The sequence below is a fragment of the Pristiophorus japonicus genome, chromosome 5 (assembly GCF_044704955.1).
Source record: "Pristiophorus japonicus isolate sPriJap1 chromosome 5, sPriJap1.hap1, whole genome shotgun sequence".
NCBI lineage: Eukaryota > Metazoa > Chordata > Chondrichthyes > Pristiophoridae > Pristiophorus > Pristiophorus japonicus.
This window is the reverse complement of record NC_091981.1, coordinates 6,505,288-6,522,787: the sequence shown is the minus strand read 5'-3', so window position 1 is coordinate 6,522,787 and position 17,500 is coordinate 6,505,288. Positions and strand designations below refer to the sequence as shown.

General features: G+C 48.5%; 1 protein-coding gene across 3 annotated transcripts in view; it reads left to right on the top strand.

Annotated features, from left to right (window-relative positions):
* Positions 1–17,500, top strand: part of LOC139264220 (tumor necrosis factor receptor superfamily member 11A-like) — a 131,798-nt gene that overhangs the window by 24,950 nt on the left and 89,348 nt on the right. For all 3 annotated transcript variants that reach the window (XR_011593296.1, XM_070880339.1, XM_070880338.1), the window contains exon 2: positions 15,291–15,369. Coding sequence is in view for 2 of the 3 variants with exons in the window: in XM_070880339.1 (XP_070736440.1) it covers positions 15,291–15,369 (79 nt within the window). In the remaining variant the exon portion in view is untranslated. The remainder of the gene's footprint in view (positions 1–15,290; positions 15,370–17,500) is intronic.

Sequence of the window (17,500 nt, the reverse complement as noted above, 5' to 3'; positions counted from 1 at the left end):
CCTCAGTACTGCCCCTCCGACAGTGCGGCACTCCCTCAGTACTACCCCCGACAGTGCGGCGATCCCTCAGTACTGCCCCTCCGACAGTGCGACACTCCCTCAGTGCTGCCCCTCCGACAGTGCAGTGCTCCCTCAGTACTGCCCCTCCGACAGTGCGGCACTCCCTCAGTGCTGCCCCTCCGACAGTGCAGCACTCACTCAGTACTGCCCCTCCGGCAGTGCAGCACTCCCTCAGTACTGCCCCTCCGACAGAGCAGCGCTCCTTCAGCACCATACTGGAGAGTCAGCCTAGATATGTGTGCTCAAGTCTCTACAGAGTGGGACTTGAACCCACAGCCTCAGAGGTGAGTGGGCTGCCCACTGAGCCACGGCTGACTCTGGCCAGAATAATTTATGGTCATTGAAAAAAAAATGAAGGGAGAGAGTAGGAGAATGTTGTTGTGCAGGAACTGGTTAGGTTGTTACGTTCTGACGGAAGCAATAGTGGAAGGAGAATCTATTTAAAGGTTTTTAAAAGGGAAGTGAACAAAAATTATAGCAAAAAATAAAAAAGGTACAGGGTAAGAGCGGGGGAATAGAGGCAAGTGGATAGCTTCAGAGAGCTGGTACTTGTTGAATGGCCTCCTGTTGTGCCATGACTGCCTATAATTCTGTGTCTAGTCAGCAAAAGCACAGTTGCTGAAGTCTTTTTTTAAGTTTATCAGCTTGCAGCCTCCACCCAGACTGCTTAGTGCCAGGCGACAACTTTCTGGAACAAGCTGAGGTTTCTCTGTATGTGCGCGTAGATCAGCTCCAGGAATCGTCGCTGATAAGCTATTCCAGCGCATTTGTATCATGAGATTAACAACAACAACTTGTATTTATATAGCGCCTTTCATGTAGTAAAACGTTCCAAGGCGCTTGAGAGGAATGTTATAAGACAGATATTTTACACCGAGCCGCATAAGCAGAATTTAGGGCAGGTGACCAAAAGCTCATCAAAGAGGTAGGTTTTAAGGAGCGTCTTAAAGGAGGAAAGAGAAGCGGAGAGTTTTAAGGAGGGTGTTCCAGAGCTTAGGGCCCAGGCAGCCGAAGGCACGGCCACCAATGGCTGAACAGTTATAATCAGGGATGCTCAAGAGGGCAGAATTTGAGGAGCACAGACATACGAAACATACAAAAGATGATGGACAGGTAACTACCATCTGGTCCATCAAGCCTAGGGGTTGTGAGGCTGAAAGAGATTACAGGGATAGGGAGGGGCGAGGCCATGGAGGGATTTGTAAACAAGGATGAGAATTTTGAAATCGAGGCGTTGCACAACTGGGAGCCAATGTAGGTCAGTGAGCACAGGGGATGATGGGTGAGCGGGACTTGGTGTGAGTTAGGACACGGGGCAGCGAGCACAGGGGGTGATGGGTGAGTGGGACTGGGTGCGAGTTAGGACACGGGGCAGCGAGCACAGGGGGTGATGGGTGAGCGGGACTTGGTGTGAGTTAGGACACGGGGCAATGAGCACAGGGGGTGATGGGTGAGCGGGACTTGGTGCGAGTTAGGACACGGGGCAGTGAGCACAGGGGGTGATGGGTGAGCGGGACTTGGTGTGAGTTAGGACACGGGGCAGCGAGCACAGGGGGTGATGGGTGAGCGGGACTTGGTGTGAGTTAGGACACGGGGCAGTGAGCACAGGGGGTGATGGGTGAGCGGGACTTGGTGTGAGTTAGGACACGGGGCAGCGAGCACAGGGGGTGATGGGTGAGCGGGACTTAGTGTGAGTTAGGACACGGGGCAGCGAGCACAGGGGGTGATGGGTGAGCGGGACTTGGTGCGAGTTAGGACACGGGGCAGTGAGCACAGGGGGTGATGGGTGAGCGGGACTTGGTGTGAGTTAGGACACGGGGCAACGAGCACAGGGGGTGATGGGTGAGCGGGACTTGGTGTGAGTTAGGACACGGGGCAGCGAGCACAGGGGGTGATGGGTGAGCGGGACTTGGTGTGAGTTAGGACACGGGGCAGCGAGCACAGGGGGTGATGGGTGAGCAGGACTCGGTGCGAATTAGGACACAGGCAGCGAGCACAGGGGGTGATGGGTGAGCGGGACTCGGTGCGAATTAGGACACAGGCAGCGAGCACAGGGGGTGATGGGTGAGCGGGACTTGGTGCGAATTAGGACACGAGGCAGCCGAGTTTTGGATCACCTCTAATTTACGTAGGGTAGAATGTGGGAGGCCAGCCAGGAGTGTGTTGGATTAGTCAAGTCTAGAGGTAACAAAGGCATGGATGAGGGTTTCACCAGCAGATGAGCTGAGGTAGGGGCGGAGATGGGCGATGTTACGGAGGTGGAAATAGGCGGTTTTATTATGCTGTGGATACATAGTCGGAAGCTCATTTCAGGGTCAGATACGACATCCAGGTTACGAACAGTCTGGTTTGGCTTTAGACAGATGCTAGGGAGAGGGATGGAGTCAGTGGCCATGGAACAAAGTTTGTGACGACCAAAGACAATGGCTTCGGTCTTCCCAATATTTAATCAGTGAAAATTTCTGCTCATTCAGTACTGGATGTCGGACAAGCCGATTGACAATTTAGAGACTGTGGAGAAAGATGTAAGGGGTGATTTTCTAACTGCATTGTCCTGCTTGGGAGTCCTGCCCATCAGAAATGCATTTGGGGACTTTTATGACCGTCAATTTCATCTGAAGTTCCGATAGCTGGTGAGACTCCCCATTGCAAACTCAACAATCAGAAAATGACTCCTGTTGGTTTAAGACTCACGGATTATCGAAATAATCATACAACATAACTGTGAGGTGCTTTATGATTCCTACAGGGAGCAGGGGAGTTATCCCCGGTGTCCTGGGGCCAATATTTATCCCTCAATCAACATCACTAAAACAGATACCTGTCTGGTCATTATCACGTTGCTGTTTGTGGGAGCTTGCTGTGCACAAATTGGCTGCCGCGTTTCCCACATTACAACAGTGACTACACTTCAAAAGTACTTCATTGGCTGTAAAGTGCTTTGAGTCGTGAAAGGCGCCATATAAATGCAAGTCTTTCTTACCTTAAATGTCCTTTGGTTACCGATCCTCCTGCTGAAAACAATTTCTCTCTATCTACTCTGTCCAGACCCCTCATGATTTTGAACACCTCGATCAAATCTCCTCTTAACCTTCTCTGCTCTCAGGAGAACAACCCCAGCTTCTCCAGTCTCTCCATATAACTGGAGTCCCTCATTCCCGGTACTGTAAAGTCCTTACTCTACAGTATGAAACCACACGGGACAAGGTCACTCTGTGACCTTAACTCTTTTTTACAGGACTCCAAAGACGATGACCCTGCGTGGGACCTCCCTTTTTATACCTGTGTGATCAGGTAAGGAGTGTCTCCCACAAGTTCACCCCTTGTGGTCAAGGTGTGCATCTAGGTTGAGTGTATACAGTAATACAGTGGTGTTACATTGTGGTTATATACATGACAGGTACCATTCCAGTAATTCTCCTCCGCATCCTCTCCAAGGTTTTCGCATCCTTCCAATAGTGCTGTGCCCAGATACACGCACTCCCTGCCTCACCACTTCTCTCTCCTCCTTTAAGACGCTCCTTTAAACCTACCTCTTTGACCAAGTCTTTCATCACCTATCCCAATATCTTCTTATGTGGTTCGGTGTCTAATTTTGTCTGATAAATAGGAACAGGAGGAAGCCATTTAGCCGCTCGAGTTTATTCTGCCATTCAATGAGATCATGGCTGATCTGCGACCTAACTCCATATACCCGCCTGTGGCCCATATCCATAAACACCTTTGCTTAACAAAAATCTATCAGTCTCAGATTTAAAATTAACAATTGACCCAGCATCAACTGCCATTTGCGGAAGAAAATTCCAAACTTTTACCTCCCTTTGAGTGTAGAAATATTTCCTAATTTCACTCCTGAAAGGTCTGGCTCTCATTATTAGACTCTGCCCCTAGTCCTAGACTCCCCAACCAGCGGCAATAGTTTCTCTCTAACTACCCTATCTGTTCCCCTTAATACCCTGAAAACTTCCATCAGATCCCCCCTTAACCTTCTAAATTCCCGGGAATACAACCCTAGTTTGTGTAATTTCTGCTCGTAATTTAACCCTTGGAGTCCGGGTAATATTCTGGTAAATCTACGCTGCACTCCCTCCAAGGCCAATATATCCTTGCTAAGGTCTGGTGCCCAGATGCTGTCCAGACAGACCCAGAACATCCCTGTAGCCCCAAATGTTACTTTGTGCCCCGTACTGAACACAGTGCTCCAGATGTGGTCTCCTCTACTCCTGATAACGCTCCTCCGAAGCACCTTGAGATGTTTTGCTACGTTAAAGTAGTAAAAGACCACTTATCAGCCCAAGCTGATTACATTAACGATTTGGATGAAGGAATAGAGTGTGATATCTCCAAGTTTTCAGATGACACTAAGCTGGGTGGTGATGTGAGCTGTGAGGAGGACGCTAAGAGGCTGCAGGGTGACTTGGACAGGTTAGGTGAGTGGGCAAATGCATGGCAGATGCAGTATAATGTGAATAAATGTGAGGTTATCCATTTTGGGGGCAAAAACACGAAGGCAGAATATTATCTGAATGGCGGCAGACTAGGAAAAGGAGAGGTGCAACGAGACCTGGGTGTCATGGTTCATCAGTCACTGAAAGTGGGCACACAGGTACAGCAGGCGGTGAAGAAGACAAATGGTATGTTGGCCTTCATAGCGAGAGGATTTGAGAATAGGAGCAGGGAGGTCTTACTGCAGTTGTACAGTGCCTTAGTGAGGCCTCACCTGGAATATTATGTTCAGTTTTGGTCTCCTAGTCTGAGGAAGGACATTCTTGCTATTGAGGGAGTGCAGTGAAGGTTCACCAGACTGATTCCAGGGATGGCTGGGCTGTCATATGAGGAGAGACTGGATCAACTGGGCCCTTATTCACTGGAGTTTAGAAGAATGAGAGGGGCTCTCATAGAAACATATAAGATTCTGACGGGACTGGACAGGTTAGATGCGGGAAGAATGTTCCCGATGTTGGGGAAGTCCAGAACCAGGGGACATAGTCTTAGGATAAGGGGTAAGCCATTTAGGACTGAACTGAGGAGAAGCTTCTTTGCTCATAGAGTTGTTAACCTGTGGAATTCCCTGCCGCAGAGAGTTGTTGATGCCAGTTCACTGGATATATTCAAGAGGGAGTTAGATATGGCTCTTACGGTGAAGGGGATCAAGGGATATGGAGAGAAAGCAGGAAAGGGGTACTGAAGGAATGATCAGCCATGACCTTATTGAATGGCAATGCAGGCTTGAAAGGCCGAGTGGCCTACTCCTGCACCTATTTTTCCATGTTTCTATGTTTCTAAGCCAGAATGTCATCCAGGTCACGCACGGACTGCTCCATTATCAGAGGAGTTGCGAATGGAACTGAACACTGTGTAGTCATCAGAAAACATCCCCACTTCTGACATTATGATGGAGGGAAATGTTATATATGCAGACTATAGCTATACTCTCTGTGTAGTCACTGTATAGTTGCATAAGATGGAGACTTGTTCCCTGATGTACTGTCAATAAGGTTTACACTGTGTAAATACTATGCTGGCACCACTAGAGGGTGCAACTGGTGGAGACCGGGGTTTCCTGCCCCTGTGACAGAGGCTGTCCACCAGAGGGCACTGCGGTGGGAGATCTGAGGGTCACCAGCATAGGTGTGCAGGGCCCAGTGTAAAAGGTTGCCCACCATGCTTGTGCCTCACTCTGGAGTTACAAATAAAGGACCAAGGTCACTACAGTTTGAGTACAACACATTGCCTCGTGGAGTTATTCATAAGTACATTACAGACATAACAGGAAGGTCACTGATGAAGCAGCTGAAGATGGTTGGGCCTAGGACACTGCCCTGAGGAACTCCTGCAGCGATTTCCTGGGGCTGAGATGATTGACCTCCAACCACCACAACCATCTTCCTTTGTGCTTGGTATGACCCCAGCCAGTGGAGAGTTTTATCCCCTGATTCCCATTGACTTCAATTTTACTAGGGTTCCTTGATGCCACACTTGGTCAACTGCTGCCTTGATGTCAAGGACAGTCACTCTTACCTCACCTCTGGAATTGAGCTCTTTTGTCCATGTTTAGACCGAGGCTGTGATGAGGTCTGAAGCCGAGAGGTCCTGGTGGAACCCAAACTGAATATCGGTGAGCATGTCATTGGTGAATAAGTGCCGCTTGATAGCACTGTTGATGATACCTTCCATCACTTTGCTGACTGTTCCAATGCACCCCTAGCTGGCCTCCCACATTCTATCCTATGTACACTTAAGGTGATCCAAAACTCGGCTACTCATGTCCTAACTCGATTCAAGTCCCGCTCACCCATCACCCCTGTGCTCACTGACCTACATTGGCTCCTGGTTAAGCAACGCCTAGATTTCAAAATTCTCATTGTTGTTTTCAAATCCCTGCATGGCCCTCGCTCCTCCCTATCTCTGTAATCTCCTTCAGAGATATCTGTGCTCCTCTAATTCTGCCCTCTTGAGCATCCCTGATTATAATCGCCCCACCATCAACTATGAGACAGTAATTGTCCAGTTTGGCTTTTTGTGGACAGGCCATACCTGCAAGTTCCCCTCCAGGTCACACACCATCCTGACTTGGAAGTATATTGGCTGGTTCCTTCACCATCGTGAGTCAAAATCCTGGAACTCCCTCCCTAACAGCACTGTGCTGATGTGCGCATTATGGATGTGGTGTGACAATCGACCCCAAAGTCTTTGGATCTCACTTTGTATTCCAATTCCCATGATTCATGTGTGATGATTTTTGTTCCCTTTGTCTCACAACTTCCTGCAACACAAGTTTGTGGAATCGTGTCAATTATTCTATTGGATCCTACTTTGACATCTTTTATCCTTTGTGTTTGGTGGTTTACTTGTTACGCCAAACTTTTGGCAACTTAACACTTCCCTCTGAAGGATCAGCATTTTCTTCCATGCATCACGAAATGAACGAAACACTTTGTTAAGTGAGAATCAGACACCTGGGGTATTACCAGCAAAATAATCCCTGGGCTTTCCACAATCAGGTCTCAAATGTCTGGCCTCAACTCCGGTCCCGGCTGGAGTGGAATTATTTCCGTGTGGGGCATGTGGTGTTATCCAGACTTAGCCAGAACCTCCCTGAAGCCCCAAGGGTTTCTGAGAGGAGATACTTAGGAGTTCCATGTAAAAATGTTTGCCCCTTGTGCTTTGGTGGAGCGCTTGTAATTACGCTTTCCTGTGTAACCAGTTCTAACTTGACATGTGATTGCCAGCTACTGCAACATGGTTCATGTGTTGTTTACTTCTGCTGTGTCTACTAGGAGACCATCATTGAGGTCAAAACCCATGCTGTGCTCTCTAGCCCTCATAATTGCTGGTGTTTTCTTGCTGAGAACACGGATCAAGGAATTGGGTCTCGAGGTCAGCAGTTAGCACCAATTAAAAGAAAGACCTGCACTTATATAGGGCCTTTCACGACTGCCAGATATCCCAAACCGAGGTCCCATCTGCTCTCTCAGGTGAACATAAAAGACCTCACGGCATTATTTCGAAGAAGAGCAGGGGAGTTCTCCCCGGTACAGCCAATGAAGTACTTTTTGAAGTGTAGTCACTGTTGTAATGTCGGAAACGCGGCAGCCAATTTGCGCACAGCAAGCTCCCACAAACAGCCATGCGATAATGACCAGATAATCTGTTTTTCGTGATGTTGGTTGAGGGAAAAATACTGGCCCAGAACCGAGGAGAACTCCCCCCTGCTCTTCTTCAAAATCGTGCCCTGGGATCTTTTACGTCCATCTGAGAGAGCAGACGGGGCCTCGGTTTAATGTCGCATCCGAAAGATGGCACCTCCGACAGTGCGGCACTCTCTCAGCACTTCCTTCCTCAGGTAAGTAGTTACATCGAAGGTGACCACTTCTGTGCTGGAGGTCGTGCTCCTCGATGACAGAGCTTGTAGTTTGTGTACACCCCTTAGAATCCGTAAAACGTTGTTAAATTTCTGCTGGGTCTTTTCCCAAAGCCGACATATTCCTAGTTTCCTTCCTGTCTATCTAAGATCTGCTGTATCAGTTTAGTTTCTCTCCTTTGTAGTCTCGCTGTAATGTATGCATCTGTGAGTATGCTCAAGTTGGGAGTGGCTTGGCCAGTCACGTGATGTTCACAAGACTCAATAAAACCCCAGCCAGTTGGATTCGGGGGATCCACGATGGGGCAGGTGGTTGTGAGCCTGGTAATGTGTAATGTGATTGTTAAACCTTTGGCTAATAAACCAACTAGCTCTAAATAGCAATGTGTTGCTATGAATTCTTCAGCAAAGAACCCATGAAGCAAATACATTACAGCGGTGGAGGTCGCGGGTTTGGGAGGTGCTTTTGAATAGCCGCCCCAATGAAAAGCTTTAAATATATATATTTCCTGAGCCTTCTCCCCAACCACACAGGCATTACGAGTGCACCATTCTGGCTCACTGATAGTATCGGGACATCACTCGGGGCTGAGATTCTTATAAGAACATAAGAAATAGGAGCAGGAGTCGGGCACACGGCCCCTTGAGCCTGCTCCGCCATTTAATACGATCATGGCTGATCCGATCATGGGCTCAGGTCCACTTCCCTGCCCCGTTCCCCATAACCTCTTAATCTCTTATCGGTTATGTCATGTATGTACATGCTGTTTGTAGCCACCAGATGGTGTCATTGTTGGAGGCCACTGCATAGCACGTACATGGTGCTGCTCTAGTATAAAAGGCCAGCCATTTTGTGAGTTAGGCACTTTGGGCCGTAATAAAGCAGAACAAGGTTGTACCTTGTTCAATTAAACAGTACTCAATTTGTACCTTTACATAACAGGTTAAGAAACTGTCTATCTCGGTCTTAAATCTATTCAATGACCCAGCTTCCTCAGCTCTTTGAGGCAGCGAATTCCACAGATTTACAACCCTCCGAGAAAGGAAATTTCTCCTCATCTCAGTTTTAAATGGGCGGCCCCTTATTCTAAGATTATGCCCCCTAGTTCTAGTCTCTCCCATCAGTGGAAACATCCTCTCTGCATCCACCTTGTCGAGCCCTTTCACAATCTTATACATTTTGATAAGATCACCTCTCATTCTTCTAAATTCCAATGAGTAGAGGCCCAACCTCCTCGACCTTTCCTCATAAGTCAACCCCCTCATCTCCGGGATCAACTCCTTCTCGCCCAACTCCCAAAAGCCCTTCAACAACAACAGGGCGGCAGATTTACGACCCTTAAGGACATCAGTGAACTGGATGTGTTTTTTACAATAATCCAGTAGTTTCATTCTCATCATTACTGATTTTTAAATCCACTCGCTTTTTGTATCTGCTGTGGTGGGATTTGAACTCAAGTGGTCGGAATGTTAGCCCAGTCACACAACCACCGTGCTACCGTACCTGTTTCAGTGCAGTCCGTAGATCACTTGTGCAAGATAATGAATCGTTGACGCAAGGCACTTTCTTCAGAAACCTCTGTGGCACAGGAAGGTGACGTCTTGCTTTGCAAATAGGTTTAGGAATGACTGTACATTTGAAGGAAGTCATGTCGTAAATACCACAGTGCCGGAGATTAGGCTGCCACTTGACTTTAGAGTAGTCGTCATACCCTGTCCAGCAGATTGAGTGAAAGGAAGTTCACACGTCCGCCCCCACCATTTTAATGCTTGAGGCAGGATTTAAATTGGATTTGATTTGGGGAGGATTGAACATTAGAAAGCACAAAGATGCTACACGTTCAGGAACAGGCCCCAGTCTTTATTAATAACATCTGATGGGTCACAGATTGACTGCGGTCTTTACCTTTATGCAATAGACTCTTTGTTGCATTTTTGGTGCGGTGTCTGGAGCGCGTAGCACTGTAAAGGAAGTACAGCGTAATTAGTAACCTTTGTGGTAGGCCCAATAAACCTGAATTCATCCGGGCAAACCGAAACTGAGATGTTGCATTATGTACGAGTGACAGTATTGCGAGTGGGTTGCAGCGTTTGGGTCAAGAGTGGAATTTGTTCTGTATTCTGCTGCCCATTGCTATATCTCCATTTTAAAATTTTTTAGATTTGTTAACGGGATGTGGGCGTCGCTGGCAAGGCCGGCATTTATTGTCCATCCCTCATTGCCCTCGGGAAGGTGGTGGTGAGCCACCTTCACCAACCGCTGTTCTTTGTAGCAGTTTCGTACAACTGAGTATCTCGCTGTGCCATTTCACAGGGCAGTTAAGAGTCAACTACATTTCTGTGGGTCTGGAGTCACACATAAAAACATAAGAACATAAGAAATAGGAACAGGAGTAGGCCATACGGCCCCTTGAGCCTGCTCCGCCATTCAATAAGATCATGGCTGATCTGATCATGGACTCAGCTCCACTTCCCTGCCCGTTCCCCATAACCCCTTATTCCCTTATCATTTTAAGAAACTGTCTATTTCTGTCTTAAATTTATTCAATGTCCCAGCTTCCACAGCTCTCTGAGGCAGCGAATTTCACAGATTTACAACCCTCTGAGAGAAGAAATTTCTCCTCATCTCAGTTTTAAATAGGCAGCCCCTTATTCTAAGATCATGCCCTCTAGTTCTAGTCTCCCCCATCAGTCGAAACATCCTCTCTGCATCCACCTTGTCAAGCCCCCTCATAATCTTATACGTTTCGATAAGATCACCTCTCATTCTTCTGAATTCCAATGAATAGCGGCCTAACCTACTCAACCTTTCCTCATAAGTCAACCCCCTCATCTCCGGAATCAACCAATTGAACCTTCTCTGAACTGCCTCCAAAGCAAGTATATCCTTTCGTAAATATGGAAACCAAAACTGCACGCAGTACTCCAGGTGTGGCCTCACCAATACCCTGTATAGCTGTAGCAAGACTTCCCTGCTTTTATACTCCATCCCCTTTGCAATAAAGGCCAAGATTCCATTGGCCTTCCTGATCACTTGCTGTACCTGCATACTATCCTTTTGTGCTTCATGCACAAGTACCCCAGGTCTTGCTGTACTGCAGCACTTTGCAATCTTTCTCCATTTAAATAATAATTTGCTCTTTGATTTTTTTCTGCCAAAGTGCATGACCTCACACTTTCCAACATTATACTCCATCTGCCAAATTTTAATCCACTCACAGCCTGTCTATGTCCTTTTGCAGATTTTTTGTGTCCTCCTCACATATTGCTTTTCCTCCCATCTTTGTATTGTCAGCAAACTTGGCTATGTTACACTCAGTCCCTTCCTCCAAGTGTTAATATAGATTGTAAATAGTTGAGGTCCTAGCACTGATCCCTGCGGCACCCCACTAGTTACTGGTTGCCAACCAGAGAATGAACCATTTATCCAGACTCCCTGTTTTCTGTTAGTTAGCCAATCCTCTATCCACGCTAATATATTACCCCAACCCCGTGAACTTTTATCTTGTGCAACAACCTTTTATGTGACACCTTGTGGAAGTCCAAATATACCACATCAACTGGCTCCCCTTTATCCACCCTGTGTTACATCCTCAAAGAATTGCAGCAAATTTGTCAAACGTGACTTCATGCTAAATCCATGCTGAATCTGCCTGACCGAATTTTGCTTTTCCAAATGTCCTACTACTGCTTCTTTAATAATGGACTCCAGCATTTTCCCAACCACAGATGTTAGGCTAACTGGTCAATAGTTTCCTGCTTTTTGTCTGCCTCCTTTTTTTAAATAGGGGTGTCACATTTGCAGTTTTCCATTTCGGCCAGACCGGGTAAGGACAGCAGATTTCCTTCCCTGAAGGACATTAGTGAACACACAGGATACCCTGTGCTATATTTTTTCTGTTGAATATTATCCCTTGGTTTATTTTTCCATTGTAATGAAGTTATCTTAAAGACTTGCTTGGACTAAAGCTGGATATTCTGATTCATAGGATTCAAAATTCAGATCCCCTGAATCTAAAGCTTGAGTTACAATGCCACTGCATGTGCAGGGAACATTTTGGATATATTGCTGTTATGAGACAGCCAAGGAATTGGATGCATAACCATCACAGGAACACTAGAGTCGGATGGTGAGCGGGATTGTGTGCCATGATCTGTAATTACCGACTGCCACAAGTCATCTTTGAAGATGGCAGAGTATTTTTTTCTTTTGAAGATCACACCAACAACTTGCATTTATATAGCTCCTTTAACGTAGTAAATCATCCCAAGACGCTTCAGAGGAGTGTTATAAAACAAAATTTGACACCAAGCCACAAAAGGAGATATTAGGGCAGAGGACTAAAAGCTTGGTCAAAGAGGTAGGTTTTAAGGAGTGTCTTAAAGGAGGATAGAGAGAGGTTCAGAGTTAGAGAGGTACAGGTTTAGGGAGGGAATTCCAGAGCTTGGGGCCCAGGCAGCTGAAGGCACGGCCACCGATGGTGGAGCGATTATAATCAGGGAAAAATTAGAGGAGCGCAGACATCTCAGTGAGGGCGGTGTGGGGCTGGAGGAGATTACAGAGATAGGGAGGGGCGAGGCCATGGAGGGTTTTAAAAATTAGGATGAGAATTTTAAAATCAAGGCGTTGCTTAAACGGGAGCCAATGTGGGTCGGCGAGCACAGGGGGTGATGGGTGAGTGGGACTTAGCGCGAGTTAGGACACGGGGCAGCGAGCACAGGGGGTGATGAGTGAGCGGGACTTGGTGCGAGTTAGGACACGGGGCAGCGAGCACAGGGGGTGATGGGTGAGCGTGACTCGGTGCAAGTTAGGACACGGGGCAGCGAGCACATGGGGTGATGGGTGAGCGGGACTCGGTGTGAGTTAGGACATGGGGCAGCGAGCACAGGGGGTGATGGGTGAGCGGGACTGGGTGCGAGTTAGGACACGGGGCAGCGAGCACATGGGGTGATGGGTGAGCGGGACTTGGTGCGAGTTAGGACACGGGGCAGTGAGCACAGGGGGTGATGGGTGAGCGGGACTTGGTGCGAGTTAGGACACGGGGCAGCGAGCACAGGGGGTGATGGGTGAGCGGGACTTGGTGCGAGTTAGGACAGGAGCTGCCGAGTTTTGGATCACCTCTAATTTACGTCGGGTAGAATGTGGGAGGCCAGCCAGGAGTGTGTTGAAATCGTCAAGGGTAGAGGTAACAAAGACATGGATTAGGGCTTCAGCAGCGGATGAGCTGTGGCAGGGGCGGAGACAGGCGATGTTACAGAGGTGGAAATAGGCAGTCTTGGTAATGCCGCAGATATGTGGGCGGAAGCTCACCTCGGGTCTGATATGAACGGTTGGTAAAAGTGGAAACCCCGAGGCTGGATCATTAGAAAAGTTGATGAGTATATATCTGCTGCGTCAGTCCCATTTCTTGGATGGAAATTCCATTTCAATGAGAGAGGACAATAAGAGGCCTTGGCACTCACATCTATCCAGGTAATCCTGACTGCGGTTAACCACCCTGCCAAATAAACAGGAACTGCTTCCAGATGAGAGAACGCATTCAGTGGCAAGTACTTTTAACAGTTTAAAATTGATCCTTTTAATAGTTCCTTTTTCCTTCAGACCCTGTGATTTAATCTTTAGACCTCTGTGATCATTTTACAGCTCGATGAAGGCAGAGAGGGGAAACCATGATTGCAGTTAAACGAGCAGTGTACAATTGGTCTCCTTATCTAAGGAAGGATATATTTGCCCAGGGGCGGTGCAACGAATGTTCACCAGACTGATCCCTGGGATGAGAGGGTTGTCCTATGAGGAGAGATTGAGTAGATTGGGCCGATACTCTCTGGAGTTTAGAAGAATGAGCGGTGATCTCATTGAAATATGTCACATTTTGAGGGGGATTGACAGGGTTGATGCTGAGGTGGGTCGAGGGGTTGGAGGAGATTACAGAGATAGGGAGGGGCGAGGGCCATGGAGGGATTTGAAAACAAGGATGAGAAGTTTGAAATCGAGGCGTTGCTTAACCGGGAGCCAATGTAGGTCAGTGAGCACAGGGGATGATGGATGGGCGGGACTGGGTACGAGTTAGGACACGGGGCAGTGAGCACAGGGGGTGATGGATGGGCGGGACTGGGTACGAGTTAGGACACGGGGCAGTGAGCACAGGGGGTGATGGATGGGCGGGACTGGGTGCGAGTTAGGACACGGGGCAGTGAGCACAGGGGGTGATGGATGGGCGGGACTGGGTGCGAGTTAGGACATGCATTTGCAAAAGGAGTGACTATTTGTATGAAATTATTTCTGTTTCGTAAGTGATTTCATAGCTTAGTGTGTGTTTTTGTTGCTTTAAACATGAGCTGGTTATGTGGTCACTGCGAACACTGTACATTGTTACCTTTTGATGGCAATAAGGTGATAAACTACAAGAAATAAATGTGAACAAAAAGATATTTAATGGAATGGAAAAACTTCACACTTCTAAGCATTTGCACCATTTGTATCATTTCACAACCTCAGGACATTCCAAAGCGCTTTACAACCAATCAAGTACTTTTTCTAAAGTGTAGTCACTGTTGTAATGTGGGAAACGCGGCAGCCAATTTGCGCACAGCAAGCTCCCACAAATGACCAGATAATCTGTTTTAGTGATGTTGATTGAGGGATAAATATTGGCCCCAGGTCACCGGGGATAACTCCCCTGCTCTTCTTCAAAATAGTGCCGTGGGATCTTTTACATCCACCTGAGAGCAGACGGGGCCTCGGTTTAACGTCTCATCTGAAAGACAGCACCTCCGACAGTGCAGCACTCCCTCAGCACCGCCCTTCCGACAGTGCAGCACTCCCACAGTACTACCCCTCCGACAGTGCGGCGCTCCCTCAGTACTGCCCCTCCGACAGTGCGGCGCTCCCTCAGCACTGCCCCTTCTACAGTGCAGTGCTCTCTCAGTACTGCCCGTCCGACAGTGTGGCACTCCCTCAGCACTGCCCCTCCGACAGTGCGGCACTCCCTCAGTACTACCCCTCCGACAGTGCAGCACTCCCTCAGTACTTCCCCAACTACAGTGCAGTGCTCTCTCAGTACTGCCCATCCGACAGTGTGGCACTCCCTCAGCACTGCCCCTCCTACAGTGCGGCGCTCCCTCAGTACTGCCCCTCCGACAGTGCGGCACTCCCTCAGTACTGCCCCTCCGACAGTGCGGCACTCCCTCAGTTCTGCACTGGGAGTATCAGCCTGGATTTTAGTGCTCAAGTCTCTGGAGTAGGATTTGAACCCACAACCTACAGACTCAGAGGTGAGAGTGTTGCCCTATGAACCATGTCCTCTGATATTACTTTCATGCACAAAATAAATTCATGTTTCTAACATGTTTTTACATTTTGCAGACAAATCCTCAGTCACTGGATTCAAGTTGTGCTCACCATTATGACAGAGAAAGGAATTGCTGTAATGAGTGTCAAGCAGGTGAAGCTTTTAAGCCGTTGTCTGTACAATGTGTAGATTTCCAATGTAGATATTTGTCATAGTTTGAATATTTTCACAGCATTTCTGTCGTGTGATCGCAGTGAAAAGGCAATTTCCATCAGAATTCCTCGTGGAAACATTCCTCGGGCCCTCCAGCACATTCCCACCATAACTCCAGCAGGAGTGCAGTGGAACATAAGAAGATATGAATTAGGAGCAGGCGTCGGCCATTCGGCCCCTCGAGCCTGCTCCGCCATATAATAATATCATGGCTGATCATTGACCACTTCCCCGCCCGATCTCCGTGTCCCTTGATTCTCTTAATATCCAAAAATCTATCGATCTCTGTCTTGAATATCCGCAACGACTGAGCCTCCACAGCCCTCTGGGGAAGAGAATTCCAGAGATTCACCACCCTCTGAGTGAAGAAGGGCTGGAAAATAGAGACAGGGAGACTTGTATTTATGTAGCATGTTTCGCGACCACCGGACATACCAAAGCGCTTTACAGCCAATGAAGTACTTTTGAAGTGTAGTCACTGTTGTAATGTGGGAAACGCGGCAGCCAATTTGCGCACAGCAAGCTCCCACACACAGCGATGTGATAATAACCAGATAATCTGTTTTAGTGATGTTGATTGAGCGATAAACATTGGCCCCTGGACACCAGGGAGAACTCACCTGCTCTTCTTCGAAATAGTGGCCATGGGATCTTTTACATCCACCTGAGAGAGCAGACGGGGCCTTGGTTTAACGTCTCATCCGATAGTGTAGCGTTCCCTCCGTACTGTCCCTCCGACAGTGCGGCACTCCCTCAGTACTGCCCCTCCGGCAGTGCGCACACATAGTGCGGCACTCCCTCAGTACTGCCCCTCCGACAGTGCGGCGCTCCCTCAGCACTGCCCCTCCGGCAGTGCGGCGCTCCCTCAGCACTGCCCCTCCGGCAGTGCGGCGCTGCCTCAGTACTGCTCCCTCAGTACTGTCCCTCTGGCAGTGCGGCGCTCCCTCAGTACTGCCCCTCCGACAGTGCGGCGCTCCCTCAGTACTGCCCCTCCGGCAGTGCAGCGCTCCCTCAGTACTGCCCCTCCGGCAGTGCGGCGCTCCCTCAGCACTGCACTGGGAGTGTCAGCCTAGATTTTTGTGCTCAAGTCCCTGGAGTGCTGCCCACTGATGCCACTGGCTGATGCTGACAATAGCCAGGGACGCAGATACAGAGCCAAGCGGGAAAAATCCCTCCCCTGTGGGGCAAACCAACCCCTCCAGGTTCCATTAGTGAACCAGTCCGCTGGTGAATCATTAACACTGCTACGGAATGTCACAGACCTGCCCAATCAGGTATTGGACTACTGAATCTGCCACTGAGAGTTGACCGGTTTCTGAAGCTATCACCGCCAGGCAGGTCATCTTGGAGCAGCGTGAACTTCAAAGGCCACCACTTTGCCCCCTCCTCCCTTGACGAGGAGGCTCGTCACTAATTGGTCTTCAGATCCCTTGCTAGGTGCTCCTCACACGTGGCATGTTAAGCATGATAACTCACCATACGGTATGTGAGTGCATTGACGACATCCTCCTAACCACAGCTTTGACACACTCTGTACCTCAACAAATGGAGGCTCCACCACATGGCAGGTTGGCGTTTCATCAACATAAGATCATAGGAGCAGGAGTCGGCCATTCGGCCCCTCGAGCCTGCTCCGCCATTCAATAAGATCATGGCTGATCTGATCATGGACTCAACTCCACTTCCTCGCCCGTTCCCCATAACCCTTGACCCCCTTATCGCTCAAAAATCTGTCTATCTCCACATTGAAATACATTTCAATGACCCAGCTTCCATACCTCTCTGGGGCAGAAAATTCCATCGATTCACGACCCTCTGAGAGAAGAAATTCCTCTCATTTCCGTCTTAAATGGGCGACCCCTTATTCTGAAACTATGCCCCCTAGTTCTAGATTCCCCCACGAGGGGAAACATCCTCTCTGCATCTACCCTGTCAAAAGCCCCCTCTGAATCTTATACGTTTCAATAAGATCACCTCCCATTCTTCTGAACTCCAATGAGTATAGGCCCAACCTGCTCAACCTTTCTCCATTAGACAACCCCCTCATCTCAGGATTCAACCAAGTGAACCT